The 21,229-nt window shown below is 49.2% G+C and overlaps 1 protein-coding gene across 1 annotated transcript in view; it reads right to left on the minus strand.

The window, feature by feature from the left end:
* Positions 1 to 21,229, minus strand: part of MEGF11 (multiple EGF like domains 11) — a 330,203-nt gene that overhangs the window by 64,927 nt on the left and 244,047 nt on the right. Inside the window, exons 6-7 of the mRNA XM_037502751.2 lie at positions 9,334 to 9,580; positions 7,487 to 7,607 (exon numbers count right to left, since the gene is read on the minus strand). Coding sequence (XP_037358648.2) covers positions 7,487 to 7,607; positions 9,334 to 9,580 — 368 coding nt within the window. The remainder of the gene's footprint in view (positions 1 to 7,486; positions 7,608 to 9,333; positions 9,581 to 21,229) is intronic.

Below are 21,229 nucleotides of genomic sequence, written 5' to 3' on the forward strand. Positions count from 1 at the left end.
TGGGTGCTGCTTCTGAGATGCAAACCTGAGGTGACACCCTCCTAGAAGTGGCCCAGCTGCTCCAGCCCCAGGAGCCACCCCATTCACTCCATCACTCCATGGGACTTTCTCCCCAATCACAGAAGCAGAGAACGATGGGCCTCATGGCTCCAAGGCCCCATCTTAGAGATGAAGGAGATTGAGGCCAATTTGCTCATCCAGCTATTCAGCACACAATTAGTGAGTGCATATTTTATATCAGGTGCTGTGTTAGACTCTGGATTAAAAAAATGAATAAGACAATTCTCCTCCGAGTGTACTGGGGAGAGAGACAAAAAAAACAGGTCAGGTATGTAGTGCGAAGTGCTCTCAGGCTGGACTCCAATAGGGTGCTGAGAAGAGACTGATTGAACATGGTGGTCTGCAAATGCACTCCAGGACACACTGCTGTCAATGTCTCAAATCCAGCCAACACAAGAGCAAAGGGGCGAGGGGGAAGGACAGGAGGGGAGACTGTAGAGGACGAGAGATGTTACAAGTCAGAAGATGGAAATGCAGGTGATGGCGCAGTAATAGCTCGGGATTCTGCTCTCACAGTAATGCTTGGTGTCTGCAGAGAGAGTGTGAGAGGGCAGCAGGCATCTTTTTAACTCAGAAAAACTCAGAAATCCCAGATACCAGGAGCCTCTGGAGGTGCAAGGGGCAGGTAGAGTGAAAAGTAGAACTATTTGAAAGTTAATAAAAGAAGGAATTAGGGTCCAGATCTCTGCCCCCACATCTAATAATAACCAGGTAACTACCCAAGTCTGACAGAGGCTGTCAGTTTACTTACAGAGAGGTTGACCCACATAGACTCTGGACACAGGAATATTTAGCTGGGATTGGGGGTGCCAAGAGAAGTGGGGGATGCTGTGGAACTCTGCCTGCTGAACCATCGGTCCCTTTGCTCTCAGAATGCTGATGAGCAGACCAGGTACCCTCTGGCAGTGTTCCTTTCTGGGAACATGAACGAGCTCAAGATGTAAGACCTATAATTACTAATATTTGAGGGTTCCCTAAGTTGACAAACTTGGCAACTCCCCAAACCTTGCAGCTTCCAGTTGACTTTTCTGAGGCTCCTTGTAAAACATGAACAGGTGGGCTAGGATCACCAGATATTTGAAATAAGGCTCTGACATGAGAGATGAAGAACAAGGCAGAGAAACAGGTGGAAGGAACACAGCAAACAGCAGCTATGCAAGAGGCAGAGAAAACATTCAGACAGAGAAGAAAAAAAACCTCTATCATCATGAAAACGAATATCCTTAGGTAGTTCTATGAAGATCTTGAATTCATGAAGAGTTAGAGTGGTGTAGCTGGGATACCCAGAGGATAGGGTAGAATTTTTGAAAATTAAAAATAAGATGGCAGACTTATAAAAAATTGCAAAAGAAGAAGTGTAAGGCAGAGGTGAAGAAATCTCCCACAAAGCAGAATGAGAGAATACAAATATAAATTGAAAAAAGTTTGGAAAATAATAAGAAATAGAAGCTCAACGTAGGAGGTCTGACACCTAATTAACAGCAGTTCCAGAAGATAGAACTGAGAAAACAAAGGTGAGTAAATTAAATGGGAGGGCCTCCCCAGTGGTGCAGCGGGTTGAGCACTGTGGGTTGAAGCTGTCTGCAGCCTCTGGCAGTGCTGGTTCGATTCCTGATCAGCCAGGGAGATTCCCACATGGCACAGCAGACCTCTCCTGTCTTGCCCGCTGCTCCCCTCAGCAGTGTATTTCGGTCCTTCTATCTGTTCTGCTCCCTAATCTGTCTCTGGTGAATCCTCTCACCCTCCCGCGCTCTGGCTTGTACCCCAGCTCTTGTATAAATAAATAAATCTTTTTAAAAAAATTAAATGGGAAACATAAGAACATTTCCCAGAATGGAAAGATGAAAAGCACTGATTTCCAAATGGAAAGGGTCCACAGAATATCCAGTCTAAAACATGAAAAAAGACCCACACTTAGGCTTATTATTATAACTTTTTCTATCTCTGTGGATAAAGAAATGATCCTTAAAGTTTGTAGAAAGAGGAAAACAGTCACATGCAAAAGAACAGGAATCAAAAGGTATTAGATGGCTTTGGGGGGTATGAGTGGGGCAGGGAACTTCTCATCCTGCCCCCACCCAGTCACAGCCTTGTGGGTCTAAGTGACTTTGGAAATTACACCTCTGAAACCTAGGTCTTTCTCATACGGAATTTTTTTTTTTTTTTAAGATTGATTTATTTATTTATACAAGAACCGGGTATAGGCCAGATGCACGGGAAGGTGAGAGGATTCACCAGAGACAGAGCGGGGAACAGAACAGGCAGACTGACGAAATACACTGCTGAGGGGAACAGCGGGCGTGACAGAAAAGGTTTGCCGCACCATGTGAGGTCTACTGCGCCATATGGGACCCTCGCTGGCCAGCCGGGATTGAACCCACACTGCAGAGGCTGTGGACAGCTTCACAGAGCTGTGCTCAACCGCCTGCGCCACCAGGGGAGGCCCTCTTTTTTTTTTATGCATACAAGACCGGGGGTACAGGCCAGAGGTTCAGGGGATGAGAGGATTCACCAGAGACAGAGTAGGGAGCAGAACAGGCAGACTGACCGAAACACACTGCTGAGGGGAGCAGCGGTCGCAACAGGAGAGGTCTGCTGTGCCATGTGGGTTCCTCTCTGGCCGGCTGGGGGATCGAACTCATGCTGCAGAGGCTGCAGATTGCTTCATAGTGCTGTGCTTCACCCGGTGCGCCACCAGGGAGGCCCCTCAAATGGAATTCTTAACCTGTTCCTGTTTCCTGCCACCTTTCTAGCTTCTCCCACACCAGGGGTAGTCATTTCTCTTACAGAGATCAAGGATTCTCCCCCAGTTAATTAATCAGTTAGTTCAACACACAACAATTAAGCACCCATAATTGCTAACCCTGAGGAAGCTAGTCAGGAAAATCTTGCCAGGCCCAAGTCATCTTTCAGTATCATTTAATTTACTTGTACCAAATTAAATGGGAGGACTTTTAGCTGAGATTTCTCCCCCACACATAGTTAGGACATTATGAGGGTTTGCTCAGGGGACTGAAAGCAGGCAGGGCAGGGAAGGTTGAGGGGGCAGAGGGAGAGCCCCAGGAGAGTGAGCTATGCATGTGAGGAGGGGTGAGGGGAGATGCCACTCAGAGGAGGGGCTATCTCAGGCATGGCAGGGTCTGAAAACACTGCACCCCATAAACTCTAGGGATTCCTTGGGGAAGAGGAGTCTCTGGCCAGTGTCTTGAGTCAGTCTTCCCTGGCCCTGGGCTGGACAGGGACATCTTATCTGGAGGAAACATTTTGAGCTCTCTTGGAGGGTTGCACTTATACCTGTAACCTTCCCAACACGGAGCAGTATGGGACCTTCACACACTTATACATGTGAATGCACATACACATATGTACAAATAGCGCCCCCCCCACACACAGCACCCCAGGTTCCTGAGTCCCTAGGCCTCTCCTTAGGCCTAGGGACTAAGGGAGTTCCCAGGGTCTGAAGGGACAGGGTCCCTTGGAAGTTCTGTGGCCTGGTGTGGTGGAAAGAACATGGACCTTAGAGTCAAGAACTGGCTCAAATCTCCACTCTACCTCTTCCCAGATGGCTGTGCTGGGACAAATCATGGTGTCGTTCTGAGCATCAGTTCCCCCATCTCTAAAATGGGAGTGGTAACCCCTAGTCTGGGTGAAGATGAAGTGAGATTAGGGATGTGACGGAACCTACCACAGAGCCTTAAAGAGCAGGATTTGCTTAGTATGAATTCAAGCCAAGCAGACCCCTGATGAGGCAGCACATGGCAGGGGCCTCATATAAGCAGTGGGAGAGAATCACACAAGTAATCAGCCCCTGCTGTTTGGAAGGACAGCTTTTTGAGGCGATGCGGGGGGAGAAAGCATGCGGGAAAGTGTCAGCTTGAGAGGGCTGTGGCTTATGGCTTCTCTCCTGCTGTTATGAGCTGAACTATGTCTCCCCCAAATTTATATATCCTACCCTCACCCCCCTGTATCTCAGAATGTGACTGGGTAAGGGGCCTTACTGAGGTAACAAAGTTGAAATGAGTCATGCTGATGCAATAGGACAGATGTCCATGTAAGAAGAAGCGACGAGGACACAGACACCACAGAGGAAAGGCCAGGTGGTGACATGGGGAGAAGAAACCCTTTATAAGGCAAGGAGAGAAGCCTCAGAATCAGCCAACGCTGTGACCCCTGGACCTCAGACTTCTAGCCTCCAGAATTTCGAGAAAATTGAGTCTGCTGTTTGAGCCACCTAGTCGGTGTGATGCTGACAGCCAAGCTGCTAACACACCCATCTCACAGTCAACTGAGCGCAAGCTTCCGGCTGCAGTGGGGCTTGGGCTGTGGGGCATGTACAAAGCTGGAGACATGGTGAGGCACGTGTGCTCCCCTCAGAACTGGCTGGACCAAATGGCTTTGACAAAGTCTGGAAACCAACTCCACTTTAAGAGAATTGTGGTCAAGTAGAACTTCAAAAAGGAGGAGGCCAAGATGGCAAAGGCCATGCCAATGGAGGCAACCCAGCCTCTGAAGGCCTTCCTAATGATCACTGCTGTCCCAGGGTGGCTCAGGGGCTCTCAACAGACAGTGTAGTGTGGTTAGTACGGGTGCTAAGAAAAAGATCCAGGCCCCAGACTAGGGCATGGGAGCCCATGAATCACCCCTCCCAGACCTGAGCATCTATGATTCTGCAGCCTCAGCTCCCGCCACCTCTGTCTGACCCTCCCAATCACTGGCACCACCTCTCGACTATTTCCTCTGAGTGCACGTGTGTGAGCACACATCCGCACACGACATCCAGCCTCCACCATCAGACTGGGGACTCCGAAGGGGCTGATTACCTCTCCTCTAACCACCCCATCTCTCTGCAGTGCCTGCTCTCATCAAACTACTCATGCTTGGCCTCTCTCCTCTGAAAGGTCGCAGAGCCCAGAAAAATAGAGGGAACATGCCCCCTGCTACTTGCGAAGGCGCCTCCTGGAAAGGACAAATGACGGCCCAGCAAGTGGCATGTCCTGTGCACAGTCAGGGCCTGGTAGCTGGGAATGTCTGGGGGCGGGCTGCAGGGCCAGAGGTCCTGGAGGCCCCTCTCCAGCTCTGTGCCATGCCTCTGTCCTGTGGGACACACATCACGTGGGTCAGCAATCCTGTTCACGAGCCCTGAGTGTGAGTGGAGCCACCTGGGCCAAGGAGAAAGTGAGGCAAAGGAGGATGGTAAAGGGGGGAACCTTCTGCCCGGTACTCTCCACAGCCACAGTGCTCCCTGTGAGGGGCCTTGGGCCTGAGCTGCAGCCTCATTACACTGTGACTCTGCACGCATGACGGGCATTAATAATTCATACAAATCTGCAAGTTAAATGCTGTGTCAAAAATAGAAATGCAGTTGTCTACAATAAAATTAAAAACACAAAATCCCCAAATCCAAAGGCTTCTTATTGACAAAGGTTCCTATCATCTAGAAGAAAAACCTCTCACTGTCGGGGAGGAAAAAAATCCCTCCACGTGCTGCTCTCTCCTTTCTCCCCGCCCTTTCAGTTGCCTTAAAGAAGCCGTTACAGGTACCGGCCTGCCTGTGGCCAGCTGTCCCCCCACAACATCTGGAGGTGACCTCAGTGCCCACGGCAAGCCTCTGAGGACCCAGCTATGGGGGTGGAATTCTGGAAGCTGGCTGGAGATAAGACTGCTTTTTCCGAGTGGGAGAAATGGGCAGATGTGAGAGAGGGGCTGCAACCCCCTTTGTCTTTCTCAAATGAGGGACTGGAAGATACGTACATACACACACACACACCACACTGAGGGCTGGAATTGAGGAGTCAAGAGATCTGGATTCTAGCTCCACCTCATTCTTAATTGGCAGTGTGGCCCTGGGCAGGTCACTTAGCCTCTCTGAGCAGCAGCTTCCTCATCTGAGAAAGGAAGGTATTGATGATGGACAGTGGTGTCCAAACCTCCTCAAGTTGGGAGACCCTGTCTTCATGTGAAACTTACTTAGAATCTCAATATAGAAAGTAGATTAAAATGGAAAAGTGGGGGTGTGTGTGAGTCAAGAGTCTTAATTATTAGGCTCCCCCTCCTTCGCTCCCACCAAGACACCCTAGGGTTCTGAGAAGCACAGAAGGAAATCCTATGGTCTCAATCAATTATTTCCAAATGCAGACTTGCAGACATGGTTGGCTGCCTCAGAATCATCTTGGGAGCTTATTAAAAATAGAGATCCTGGGCCCCAGAAGTTCTCCGTGAAGCCTGGAAATCGGTATTTTACACCTAACCCCGTGCCCAGTGACTCTGCTGTACATGTTTGAATGCTGTTGGGCCAGTTGATCCCCCTAGGTCCTTTCCTGTCCTAAAAAATTCTGACAAAATCTGTGCTTGCGTCAATGGTCCCCGCAGGCGTCCTTCCTGCCCGCCCCTATGACCTCCATGTTTGCAGCCTCCCGAAATATTCTGCTCCTGCTCAGCAGCCCAGTCATCTGTGGCTTTGCAAAGCCTCAGGCCCCAGGGGAGGCAACCAGCTGTGTCACGGAGATTCCCCTGATTCCCCTGACATGTGGGTTACTAGATGGTCTGAGGCAGGGATGCAGCCTGGGAAAGCCAGCCTTAGTGTCTCTGCTTCTGAGGAGCATGGATCTGCAGGGGTGGAATGGGGGGCACTGACAGGTGGAGCACAGTAGCTTAAAAGAGGCTTATTGATTGTCTGTGGCATCCAGGGATAAATAAAACAAGCGGTTGTAGAGAACTTCAGAGTTTGCAAGGCATTGCTGACATACACTGTCTCATCTGAGCCTTCTCTCATCAGGGAAATCATGCAGGGCAGGGCTTACTGTGGTTATGTCAGTTTTGCTGATGGGGTAACAGAGACCAGAGTAACTGTGGAACTTTTTCAGGGTCAACATTAGGTGTAAGACCTGCATTTAGGCCTGTGAGGTTATAAATCCCATCCCCCTCTCCCAAAATGCTGTTTCCCAGGCACAAGACCTGGACTCAAGGCTGAATTACTTGGAGCACCTGATATTGAAATTACTTGGAGCACCTGAAACAGATGTGGGGGCCCATACAGTGTGTGTGCGTGCATGCGTGTCTGTGTGTGTGAATGCTGGTGGAAGTTGGGAATCTGCGATCTCCTCTTCCCCTGTCCTTACACCAGTCCTTTCAGCATCATTTGGCCCAAGAATTTTTGCAGCTCAAGTAACACCCACGCCCACAGACAGAACCGCTCAGTAAGCTCAGCAACTTTGCACTTGAGGGGCCACATGAAGAGTAAGTTCCTCATGGCACACAGCACTTAGATGGCAGATCTGAGATTCAAAGCTGTGTCTGTGGCACCACCCCAGTATCTAACGAGGCCATGACATAAGCCAGAAGGAGGGTATTAAGGGTGGAAGAGGATTGTGGCTCTCCACAGTTTGTGAGTGGGGGCGCCCAACCCAGACTCTGCAGGGCCACCTACCGTCCAGCCTGGGGGGCAGGCACACTCGCCGGTGATGTGGTGGCAGGTTCCCCCATTCTGGCAGGGGCAGCGCAGCTCACAGTGAGCCCCGTGGCTCCCGGGTGGGCACAGCTCCTCACAGCTGCAAGGGGAAGCAGAGGGGGTTAGAAACAGCAGCACTCAGAGCAGATGGCAGGGCCACAGCGCTGCCAGTTCCAATGGCCCAGCACTCCCCAGGAGTTTAGTGAGTTCACAGTCAATGTGAACTATTTTGGGCACAGGGTCCGCTGAGATGCAGTTCTGCTCCCTGACAGGAGGGGGAAGCAGGGCTCCTATAGAAGAAACAGGAACATTGTGTGCTGGGCGGGTACTTGTGGGATGACTTAAGTGCTTTTAGTGTATTTTTGGGGAGGGAAGGCTGAGGAAGCTTTCCCTAAGAGGGAGACTTTTTTATTTTTTGCTATAAAGATATTTTTTACAGAGACATACTGCAGGGGAGATGGCAGGAGAGGGGCCAGAGGGAGGAAGGGAGGAGAATAGGGGACTGTGGTGATGGTGCATGGGTGCCTTGGGGAAGGAAATTCTATGGGGACTCAACCCAAGGGGGTAGGGGGAAGAAAATATTGTTTAAAAAAATAAAAAAATTTAAAAAAAGATATTTTTATTTATTTTTTAATTAATTTTTTAAATGAAGTATCTTTTTCTTACATACTTGTTCATTTTTTGATAGTATAGGTTTTCTCTCCTCAGGTGTGGTCATTGCAGTTCTCTCACCACTAAAGTACCCACAGTCCTCCACCAGAGCCCATTGTGCTCTTCCCCCACTTGCATTCACCCCTCCGCTGTCCCTCCCCTCCTAGATGCCTTAGATCTGTGATCAGTTGTCTTTGTCTGACCCTTTGTTAGGTTTCTCTATATTCCACACAGAAGTGAAACCATCCAGTATTTATCTTTTTCTTCTGACTTATTTCACTTAGCATAATCCTAAGAGGGAGACATTTTACTTGGGTCTGGAAGATGAAGTTAGTTTCACCAGGAGACTAGGAGGGAGGGACAGGCAGAAGGGACAGCATGAGCAAAGGCAGTGAGAGGTGACCACAGAGCAGCCTTCAGAAATCTCCCTGGATTCAGAGAGCAGGAGCATCTGGGCCTGTGCCTCCTCTCCACTGCACCCCCCTCCAGGCTCTGGAAGAATCTCAGCTACCATGACAGGCTTATGTGTGGGGTGGGGGGTGGAGTGAGGTGGGCACTGATGAGATGAGGGGAAGGATTTGCATGGGGTCTTGGCCTTAGTCCATTGGCCTTGGCCACTAGCTGGAGCTGGCAGACAGGGCAGGGAACACCCTCAGTCAAGGATGTGTCTGCAGCCTGAGTCTTGGGTGACTTCAGGATCCAGGCTGTAGGGAAGCCAGCACCTTCCACAGGGTAGGAAGGAGAACATCAATCTTGTCTCGGAGAGGGTGCAGCTAAGTAGCCTTGGAAGTCCCCAGTCACTACAGATTCCAGGGAACTGTAGTGAGAGGGTGTTTGGGGTCTGGTGGGAGAAAGTAGGGGAGAGGAAGAGGCACAGTAAAATTCCTGTCTCTGCATATCTATCCAGGCGCCTCTCTCACCTCTGTCTCAAATAGCCTGGATGGGCCAGGCTCCATGTGAGCAGTGGCTTCTGGGTTATGACCAGAAGAGGGGTCCTGGACCTTGACTAGGAAGGGTCTCCCTTATCCTCTGCAGGACATGGGGTGACTGCAGATTTTACAGCTAGGAGGATGGGGGACCCTCCTTCTGCTCCCACCAGCCTGCCTATGTGCTAGAGGCTGGTGAGGGCAGCGGCACCCAACCCACCCCCCATACCCAGTAATCCCTTTACTCACTAGACGCCAGTGTAGCCGGGCGCGCAGAGGCACTCGCCGGTGCGGGGGTCACAACTGGCACCATGGTGGCACTGGCACGGCAGCTGGCAGCCCTTGCCGTGGGTGCCAGGGGTACAGAGCTCCTCGCAGCGCCAGCCGCGGAAGCCGGCGGCACACACACAGGCACCAGTGATGGGGTTGCACAGGGCACCGTTCTGGCATTGGCACCGGTTGCTGCAATGGGGGCCCCAGTGGTCGCTGTCACAGCCTGCAAGAAAGGAGACTGTCAGGCCTAAGAGGCCCAAAGGCCCTCCCTGGGGCAGAGAACCCTGGAATCTCGGCTCATGAGGACTTCCCACCTCTGTATCACTCTTCCCTGGAGTGGAGGCAGTAAGGGTTGTGTGGGTGGAAGCCTGGCTCTCCTAACCTCCATCAGCTCTTTACTAAGTCACCCAGATATCACATAAGTGAAGAAGCTTGTTTCCTCAACACGTTTCGTGACTCTGTCTCCCAGTTGGGGCCATTCCCTTCCAACCAATGGCTCCCCCTCTGTAACCTCTGTCCTGTCCTGAAATTCTGGAGCCACAGGCTTTACTCTTTTTTTTTTTTTTAAGATTTATTTATTTGTGCATATAAGAACGGGGATACAGGCCAGAGGTGTGGGGAGGTGAGAGGATTCACCAGAGATGGAGTGGGGAACAGAACAGGCAGATTGACTGAAATACACTGCTGAGGGGAGCAGTGGGTGAGACAGGAGAGGTCTGCTGTGCCATGTGGGTTGCTCCCTGGCCAGGGATGGAACTCTTGCTGCAGAGGCTGTGATCAGCTTCATAGTGCTGTACTTAACCCCTTGCACCACGAGGGAGGCCCAGGCTTTACTCTGTTTGGTAAGTTGTCAATGTTCCTCTCAGACAGGCCCTTTCTCTCCAGCCTGCAACCACAATTCCCTGCCACCCTACCCCCTTTCCTCAGGCCAGTCTGGTCCAGCTCCCCTTTATCTTCAATGCCTCTATCTGTCTCTTCCAGAAACTTTACTTTTCTCTCCTCTTGCGTCTCCCTCTCCAGTACAGAGGTTTTAACTTCCTGCCCTCCCTTGGCTCCATCTCCAGGTCACCCTTCCCACCTGCTGCTTTTCCCTTTCAGTATTGCCTCCTCCCCCTGGCTCCTTCATCTTCAGTTCAATTTCATTATTTTCTAAGCAGTCAGCTTCAGATGGAGCAAGAAAAGGAAATATTTCCCTGGGAGGTGACAGACAGTCTTCAAGATCTTTATATGTAATTAACGGTTTCAAAGAGTGATATCAGAGCCAGCTTTGCAGAAATTTCCTCTCCAGCTGTGAAAAGGGGCTATGAGGCAGTGTGCTAGGTATGTCACCCCGCCTGCTGCCACATCCTACTCTGACCCTCAGCTCGTGCATATAGGACACACAGTAACATAACGTCCTCAGACCACAGTCTCACTCAATTCCTGGATGGTGGGGGGGGGTGTGTGAATGGGTGGAGCTCAGGCATGGACAGATAGGCACAAATAATGTAGAAGTTCAGTGGAGAGAAAGATTGTTTCCAGCTGAGAAGGCCAAGCAAGACTTCCTAGAAGTCATGTGAAGTGACTATAAAAGCTGTCACACTTGTCTGCCCAACACTGTGACCAACAGTCCTGGTTTCAGCACTGAAAGTCCCTCATTCCAAGAAATCCTCAGTCCTGGAGTAGTTCCTCACCATACTGCCCGCGGCAGGGAGGGTGATCATTAGACTTTTCAGCTCCAGTGATTCCAGGCTTTAGTTATTCTGAGAGGAAAGGGGTGGGTGAGTGGGCTCGGGGAAGGCATGACTGGGGCAGGCACAGTAAGAGTAAAGAGACAGTAGCTCTGGAGTGCTGGGCATGGCAGAGCTCAGGTTCAAAAATGCCCAGCACCTGGGATCTTTGGGGACAAACAGGTTGATGGGGGAATCACTGTCAGTCTTATCAAGCCCATTGCAAGCACTCCCACTGGCTGAGCAGGGTCAAGTGGTGAATGTCATGGAGTGCAGACCTCATCCTTTAGTAGAGGGAACCACCATGGGTCCAGAATCCCAGTCACCCCGTCTTGTTTCATTCCTCCTTCATCTGTGCCCCAAACATTCACACACACAAACTGAGCTGCTGAAGTTTTCAGTGAGCCTCATTTTGCATTTTCTACCTGATACTACAGTGAGGTAAAAATTAAATCCAGGGCCTCCCTGGTGGCGCAGGCAGTTAAGAACAGCACTGTGAAGCTGTCCGCAGCCTCTGCAGTGCCAGTTCGATCCCCACCAGCCATGGAGATATCCACATGGTGAGCAGACATCTCCTGTCTCGCCCGCTGTTCCCCTCAGCAGTGTATTTCAGTCAGTCTGCCTGTTCTGCACCCCACTCTGTCTCTGGTGAGTCCTCTCACCCTCCCGCATATCTGGCCTATAACCCTGTTCTTGTATAAATAAATAAATCTTTAAAAAAAAAATCAAATACAGTTACAACCTCCACTTACACAGAAATTGGCTCACAGGACGGTATGACGGGGGACCAGCTCCCCAGTATCTCCCACTTCACCCTCTCTCTGGGACATACACTCAGCAAAAATGAGCGGAATTACCTACTGTACCATTTCTCTATCTTCCTTTGTTGCCAAGTACATGTAGTTCAAATTGCATGTTTGATGTGCATATGTTGGGACTTGAATTTAATACCAATGACAATCACATTTTAAATGCTCACTACGTACCAGACACCATGCTAGTAGTTCTCCAGACATTGTTAAAATTTAATCCTCATGCCAACCCTGGTGTTAGTTTCTATTATTTCTCCATTTTCTAGATGGGGAAATAAAGGGTCAGATAGATTAAGTGATTGCTCAAGGTCATAGTCAAGGGCAAGTCCAAGTGCTTTGCCTCCAGCTTGTTCCACTGCCGGTAAGTGGGACACTTTCTGACTGATGACTCTGAGGAGACTAGGAGGTACCTTTGGGGACAGGGTGGCAATTGCCAAGCACAAAGGCAGGGACACTATGGAGACTAGCCACTTGCTCTCTGTCACTGAACCACACAGGACTAGAACAAAGGGTTCCTTCTCCTCATTGTTAGGGCTGTTTCCTCTGTAATAAAGTGTTGACACCCAAAGTCAGGTTGTCCAAGGTGCACCATAGAGCATACAGTTACATTCTGCCCATCGGGTGACCTCCATTCTCTCGGGCATAGAAAAACCCAGTAGGACGCATAGCTGCACCTCAGTTCAACAAACATTACCATGTACTGCCAGTGCCAGAAAGTGGCCTGCCCTTTGGGAGTGTACAGTCTTGTGGGGATAGAGATGCTGGAACAGCATTTATGGCACACCATGCAAGTGCCGAATAAGGGCAATTTAGGGTATTAGAGGAGCAGAGATAATCACGATTCTGTTAAGCTTGACAATCTGGTTCCCAGACCACTGATTAGCATGTGCGTGCACGTACAGATATGTCAAGGGAAGTGCCACATTCTCTGCCCCATTTAATGAGGGGCGGAGCTGAGCGCCAGATTGAAGCTATAGAACATGGAAGGCAGGTGGGCTAGGAAAGGTGGGATTCCTCTTGTTCCTGCAACCCGACTTGCACCCTTGTACTGCAGGGCAGAAGACATGTGGGGGAAAGACATGTAAAGACACTTGGAAAGGATGCATGGGTGAGAGGCATGGGGGAGGCTGACAATAGCAGCCTTTATCTTGATGTGATGTCTTCTTTTGTCCCAACCTCTGGGACATACTTCAGAACTTCTTTCCTGTGGTTTCCCTTAAACTTGTGGCAAGTTTTCAGACCTCAGTAGCCACATTTCGGGCAGACCCTGTTTGGCTGGGCCTTTGCCCACAGGGGTTGGGTAATTTGGGGTGATTTCTTGATAAAAATACCCTCTCTTCTCTTCCCTCTCTATACATACTAATTGTATTAAAATTCCTTCACGCTAAGTGTCTGTTTTGCCTATGTGCACATAGATGGCCAGAATCCTTTAAAGCATGCAAGTTTGGGGGTTCCTGGTTACCCCTTGGTCATGTTCTAACAGATGCACATGCATACATTTGTGTCTGTGTGTGTGAATATTTTTGGGGGGTCCTAAAAATATGTAGCAAAAGCTCCATGTCACCATGGGGGACCAAGAAATAAAGAGAAAACATTTGTAAACTAAAAAAAGCTACTTGGAGTCATTAGTATAGGGGCAAATCACCCCTCATATACAAATTGACAGGAAGAGGCTACATTCAATTTAGAATATTCTGATTAAGGAAGCAGGGAAGTGTGTAATCTCTTTCATAGAAACTTCCCCCCAGAGTGATTAAATGAAAAAAAAAAGTTAGGGTTCACAAGGATAAGCTTCAGTTATCTAGAAAATCCACTTAAAAACACCTCATTCCCCAGCAATGACAGAGAAATGAGGCGGACCTGCAGTGAGTCAATTATCCGCCCTATTGAAGGTGAATAAAAACTCTCGTCATTAAAATTACAACAGGAATTCGCCTTCTTCCACAGATAATCACAAACTCTCTTCAATTTGGCCTTGGAATGTCATCCCCTCACACACTTTTTCTCCTGTCACCGATGCCCCATCCTAATTATATTTGGTTTTGGCTGATGTGTCCAATGGCTGTGTCTTCTTTGGGAAGGTAGTGAGGGCGTGAGGTAGAAAGGTGTGGTGTGGCTGGATCTGCTCCTTTAAGTTGGTCAACTCACCCCTTCTCAGTTTTGACTACACAATAGCATCACTCTAAAAGGTTCTTAAAAACACTCTTTTCTGGGGCCTCCTTGGTGGTGCTAGGGTTAAAGTCTCAGGGCTATTAATTTATAGCCAGCCACTGCAGCTCGAGTTTGATACCCAGCCAGAGAGCTAACCCACATGGCGCAGATCTCTCCTGTCTGGCCCGCTGCTCCCCTCAGCAGTGTATTTCAGTAGATCTGCCTGTTCTGTTCCCCGCTCTGTCTCTGAGGAATCCTCTCACCTCCTGTACCTCTGGCCTACATCTAGTTCTTGTATGCACAAATAAATAAATTTTAAAAAAGCACTCTTGTGTGGATCTCACCCCCCATTCTGATTTAACTACTCTGAGGGGATGGGGCCCAAGTATAGGTCCTTTTAAAAAGTTTAGCAGGTGAGAAATTTCGGAGATCTGCTGGTTCCTCTCAGAGAGACTGGCAGGAGGATGCTGGGCCTATGTGGGGCTGGAGGGATGAACGGCCTCCATTCATCGACTAAGAGGAGTGGTCTAAGGTCAAGTGATAGACGCCAACCTGGAACCCTTCAACCCTGAGTTCCCCCCACCAGCACTAGAGCCTGGGCAGAAGCCCCAGCCCACTCTCTTCCCCACAGCAATGGAAAGTCTTGATGCTATCAGAATACTTCTCAGGAGTGCCCATGGCTCTGAGTCTGCTCCCCACAGTCCTTGTGTCCCTGCCCACCCCAAGGAGCAGGGTTTGCTGACAAGCCAGGGCACTGTTCTTAAGTTTACACAGCAGCAGGCATGGAAGCAGAGATGGAGCAGCCGCCACCCAGAACCAATCCAGCTGATAAATAAAGTGACTTCCCAGAGAGCTAGGCCATTTGTCAACTGACTTGCCCCAATAAAAGCCCAGGGAATCTTGGGGGCTGGGTCCTCTACCCTCTTCCAGCTACAGTTCTGAGGGAGCCTGGGAAGGCAGGCCATGGGCAGTGTCGTGTGATCTTGCATTGTCCCTCTCCTCTCTGGGACTCTGTTTTCATGTCTGTAAAATGAGACTTGGATCAGTAATTCTTGATTGGTGTAGATCACCCCTTCCCCACCAAGAGGCATGGGGGTCAGGGGGGCGAGACGATTCTCCTCACTAAGAAACATCAGTAGGTATGATGCACACCAGAAACTTAATCTTGTAATGCAATGTTACTTCAATTAAAAAGGGAAAAATATAAAAATTAAATTAAATTTTGGGGGAAAACACCATCAATAATAGATGCCGGTCCATCCCTGATAGGTATGAATCTATGCTCTGTAGCACAATGTCTCCATCAGGACAGAAAGAACAGGGGTGGGATGTGTATTTGTCCTTATGTGGAAAAGAAAAATGCGAGGTGGGTACCCAGGCTCTGAGCTGAGCCATCGCTCAGTTCCCTATCTTTCTACCACTTAGATTGCTGGAATTAAATATTAATAGACCAAGATGCCATAGATTAAAACCCAAATCTCCTGACACAGTCCCTAAGTCTAGAAGATGCTGACAGCACAGGATTATAACGATATATCATTAGCTCTTAGTGATCTATTTATTATACTTGTTACTTACTCCCTGTTATTTAACCACACTATCTCTATGCCCCTTCCTGGGGAGGCGGGGACTCAGTGCTCCGTGGGAAGTGGCTTCACCCCCACCTTCCCTTAGTCTTCTGGGGCAGAGGTGGAGTTGCAGATACAAGCTTCAAAATCTAACTCTGGATGCCCAGTATGAACTGAGGCATTCTCGCCTGGGTTATTTCATTGAACCCTTTTTTATGAACCCTCACACTTTTCTTTGTTCAAAGACGATTTGAAGCAAACCATATGAGGTGGGATTGTTTTCCCATTTTCCAACTGAGAAACTGAAATTCAGACACATAAAATAACCAGGTCAGGATTTCTCAATCTTGGTACAATTGATTTTCTTTTTCTTTTTCTTTTTTAGTTTGCGTATATATCTTTTTTCTTTTTTAACTGACGTATCATGTTTTACATCTTTGTTAGTGTTTTGACAGTCTCGGATTGCCCCCGCATCATGTGTCATCACCATAGCCTTCCTACCACCAAATCACCCAGTTGACAAACGGCCTCCAACAATCGATATTTCAGGCCAGAAAATTCTCTGTGTGGGGCTGTCTCGTGCACTGTAGAATGATTAGCAGCATCCCTGGCCTCTACCCACTAGATGCCAGTAACACACTCTCCTCATGATTGTGACAACTAAAATGTCTCCAAATATTGACTAATGTCCTCTTGGGGGCAAAATCAATGCTGATTGTAAAAGGCAGAGTTCAGAGACAGAGATTGACTTTCTTACTTCTCGGTTTTAGAAGACATCCTGTGTAACCCCCATATTTATAGGTCAGAAAACTAACCCAGAGAAGCTGACTGACTTGCCTGTGGCCACACAGCAAGAGCATTGGAGAGCCAGATTTGAGACTAGCTGGCCATGTCACTCTAGGTCCCTTTCTGCCCCACACCAGCTTGTGGGATGTTAAGCTCATATATTTACCTGCCAAACAGTCACTGAGTACCCACTCTGTTCTAGAGGCTGAGAAATAGATAAGCAAATGGGAAACTTTGATCCATCAGAACTGGAAGGGTGTTGGCAAGCTGCTGCTGAAGCAGCTACAACTGGGGAGGGCAGCCCTCTGTCAGGTCAGGGGTCAGGAGATGTGGTTGCTGACAGGGTCTAGGGGTAGCAGGCCAGGAGGCGGACACAAAGCTAATGGGTACATTAAAATGCCCTGAGCAAAGTCATTGACTCAGCTCATTACCTTCCTCATCTTCAGCACCACAGGCTCTACTACAGCTCCAGACTACCAAGTCCATTTTAACCAGACTTCATGCCATCAAAGTGAGGGAGAAATGGGGAGACCCAGTAATACCCTTTTATTAGAGCCCTGCATCTCTCTATGGATGGATGCATCTGGAAAGCAGCACTGCTTCAAGATAACGCCGAGTCTGCTTGGCATTCCACTGTCAGAGCTCCATGCCTCAGTCTGTGGGAATCCATATTAAAACACACACCATCCCATGTTTGTGTAGGTGTGTGTATGTGGGGTCTCAGTCACATCATGAGACGTTAGCAGCCATTAATACCCCAGTTATCTGTTACTATCTGAGTGGCAATTAGCATAACTGGAAGCCAGATTAGGAAGGATGTGTGTGTGTGTGGGGGGGGTGGTTTGGGGGGATGTACCTGCTTTCAAGAGAAGAGATGTGAAAGTCAAATTTATCAACTTCACAGGAACTGCTCTGGATGTAGAAAGCTGCAATATTGCATGGGCAGATGACAGATATTTAGTTATTAGGTAATTGACAGGGTCTAACTTGCTCTATTCAATGCCTCCTTGGGGTAGCTGTAGGTACCCCTATTTTACAGAGGAAAGAATCAAGATCAGGTTTGGTTGGGTGACTTGCCCGTGACCTCACAGCCAGTGTCATCTCTGACCTGTTTCTCAAATGGGGACAACAGGGCCTCAAACCATGGCATGGGGGCAGAGCTGGGACCTTCCAGTTCCAGTACTTTCTCTATAGAAAGAGGATATGGAGATCCAGAGAGGGAAGGGTCCTGTCCAGGTCATTAATTGGAGACAGGAAAGGCTGAGACTTCTGAACCCCTCAAGGTCTTGAGGCCATGCCTAGTGGAGAGGCTGGTTTTGGACAACACGGGCTCCCTGCAGGTATGTCCCCACTGTCTATCCCTGCCCATCCAGAGTCCAAGTTGGAACTCATGTACCAACTTCCTCTGCTCCTAGAGCCTCTGCCCTCAGTTGCAGCATCTGTCTCTGGACAATGATCTCGACAACCTCAGCACTTCTGCCTCAGAAACATCTGCACTGGGGTCATTGAGGTCCACCAGAGAGGCAAGCTGGGGGTTGCCCAAATGGACCCTAGGCCTGGCCAGAGTTAGTCTGTCCTTAGTTCGCTCAAAGCCCTCTTTCCACCCCTGCTTGCCACCACAGACTTTTAATGAGGCCCAGCTCCCTCTGATCTGCCTGCATCACTGCCTTTGAAGCTTCCCAGCCCCAAAGACCATTTATCTCCACAATTTGCCTAGAAAGCCTCATAAATCATGTCTGTGCACAAAGGAATTACCCTTTGGAAGGGCTGTTCAAAGGCAGCTGGCAAAGACACCACAGACCCACCAGGGGGCCTCCGCTGAGAGCTGCACCTTCCCCAGCATGGCCACCTCTCACCTCCCTTTCAAAGCTCCCGAGTGGCCCCCAGGCTGCGGATGGGAAGTGGGGTTGGGGATCAAAGGGAATTTGGTAAAGCTTCTCACTGTGGGAGTGGGACCCCTAGATGTGGGCTCCAAGGAAAATGAGCTCATGTGGGAGTGGGAAAGGATTTGGGAAGGTTATGGGGTCCGAGTCCGCCCCCCTTGATGCGCAAGCCCATTCTATGATCTTGCCTATTCTTTCCCTTCACAGCACTTCCCTTGGGCTTTTCTAGAACAGTGAGCCCTTCCTCTCTGGCTCTGTCAGGAGATTTGATAGAGTCAGGTTTAGCCCAGAAGCAGGGGTCAGGCTGTGACCCATGGAGTCCAAAGAACCCCATGTTTTGTTGGGGACCCGGACCCCCCAATTCCACAGCTTCAGAGCTGCTGAGTTTTCTACTGGGTTCTCACATAAAGACAAAGGATTAAATAGCCAAAAGGGAAGAGGGATAAAAGCCTAAATTCTAATAACCTTTCTATTTTTAAAAGTCTTCATTTAATTCCTCTCCCAGTCAGACAGTTCGTCCTTAGGGCTACCAGAGGAGTTTCTTGCTGTAATGTAACTTCTTCATCTGCTCCTTCACTGAGCAGCCACTTCAGGGCCCAGCAATTCCACAGATGCTCGTGGGGAAGCAGTAAAGGGGTCCTCAGGGTCTTGATATTTCAGGAACTTTCTGTCTGGCACCCCAGTCAAAGCTCACAGGAAGCCAAAAAAGCAATGAAAGTGGAGTCTGTAGAAGCCTGGCTCCTGTGGGGACCCACTGGACATTTCTAAACTAAGCCTGTTAACCTGTTGCCCTGTTTGTGGCTGAGCTGGGGCCCTTCTCATCAGGTGGGAGGAGGAACAGAGGAAGCCAGGGGCTGGGGGTTGTGTGGTGGCTGCTGCGGCAGCTCATCAGCAGAACTGGCACTAGGGACAGGTCAAGTAAGCTGAGGTGATTTGGGCCAGGGCAGCCTGGCGAGTCATGCTGCAATCAGTCAGGTGAAGGTTGTGGGCCAGGGGCCAGGTGGTCCTGGGGCCCTCCACCCCAGCCACTCATCTTGGGAGTTAATACCCAACCCCAGAGGCCTGGCAAGGTTATTCTAGTAGCAGACACACCAGTTCCTCTGATTGTCCTGCAGGGTTTATACCATGATTGTCCCAGTGAAAGGGACTCAAATCTGAGCTACCTTTTCTTTTGCCAAAGGTAGTACCTGGGTCGAGTACCTGTATCTGAATCAACTTGGCCGACATTTGTTAAGAACTGACTGGATGTAAGGTCCAGACTAACTTAAAAAGGGTGGGAGAGCCTTGTCTGTCCTCAAGAATGATGACAATCAGGCCTAAGTGGGAGCCATGGGAAGGCATGGGTCCTACATACTGGAAGATGTATTTTCCAGAGGTGAAAGTGCAACGGGGTAGGGGTACCGTGGGAAAGGGACTAAACTGCCTAGGAAGGCCTTGTGGAAGCAATGGGGTTTGATTTAGGATCTAGGATCTAGGAGACATAGGATTTCTACAAGTGGGAAAGCAGGGGAAGACAGCCTGAATAGAGTGACTGCAAAGGTGTGGAGAATTCAGGGGGTGGGGAGCAATTAGGGAGGAGGAGAGCACACAGCCCCCGCCTCCCCTCAGATGCCTGGGGAGTTTTACTGAGGGAAGGCTAGGGCACTGTTTCTCAAACTCTATGGGGAAGGAGCATTTTTGTTTTGTTTGTTTTCGAATCCATCACAGACACATGGTCCTAACTGCGCATGAGTGGCATGCAGTTGGCACCACATGGCACTCACCACCACACTGACAACACCCACACAGTTAGGCCAGTCACATGCTTAGCAGTCACAGTAAGTTCAAAATAGCGCGAGTTTCTAAATGTTTACTCTCTGTTTCTTATCTCATCACTGACTAGTGACCACTCCTGGACTTGGATCCACATACCACTCTTCGAATAGCACCGGGCTAGACAGAGCTCAGGGAGACACCAAGACAGGTCCACAGGAGGTTTTACTGGGGATCTTGTCTCTGTTCTTTCAGCTCCTTTGGGAAGTCCTGTGGATGTCCAGAAGTTGCTGTGCTGCCTCAAGGACTAGGACATGATGGATATAACCAAGGACGATATTAAAAATGCACACTAACTGGCAGAGCAGGACCCCACAGTCAGAGTGGCTGTGTGGCTAGTGGGTGCTGCTGGCTCTCTCCACAGTGATAGCTAATGTGCAATAATCCCTATTATAGATGAGCCTCTGTCTTTGTAGGTAGGATGTGACTGAACCCTCCCAACAACCCTATCATCTCCATTTCAAATGAGGAAACTGAGGCACAGAGCGGCAACACCTTTTCCAAGGAGGCCCCTAGATGTTGCTGGAGTCACGGGAAAACCTCTGTCCTCCATCTACCTCTGCCTCTGGCCACATCTTGGAGTGATGGACTCTGGACGTCTTATCCAGGCCCCTCTGTGGACTTTCTGTGCTACCTTAGGTGAACTGTATCCATTTCTTGGACCTCAGTTTCCCCACTATAAAATAAAAGGACAGCACTAGATCATCCCTAATACTCCTCCCTAATACTGAGCTCTCTGAATTGCCTTGAGGAATTATTTGAGGTAAAGACTCGGATGTGGAGAATAGCAAAGCCAAAGGAGGAAGCAAAGTGTTCAGTCTTAGAGCTCCTGTGTTCCTGTGTGTGCTCTGCATTTTTGTTCGCAGATGCCCATTGAATCATAGGCATAAATAGAATTTCCAAGTAAAACACAATACATGTACATCTGCCTCACTTTATACAACTATTTTTCCAAGTCCTTATAATTAAATTGCCATTTGGAATAGTCTGCTTATCTGCAGAATACCTTTGACCTTCCAAAGCACTTCTGTGCTTACAGATCACCAAAGCAAAGCTTGGCATTCCCATTGCCGATGGATAGACTGAGGCCCAGAAAAGGCAGTTGCTTACTCAAGACCATGTGAGGAGACTCATAACTCCAGCTCTTCAGG

The sequence above is a fragment of the Talpa occidentalis genome, unplaced genomic scaffold (genome assembly GCF_014898055.3).
Source record: "Talpa occidentalis isolate TD23 unplaced genomic scaffold, MPIMG_talOcc4v2.1 talOcc4.11, whole genome shotgun sequence".
NCBI lineage: Eukaryota > Metazoa > Chordata > Mammalia > Eulipotyphla > Talpidae > Talpa > Talpa occidentalis.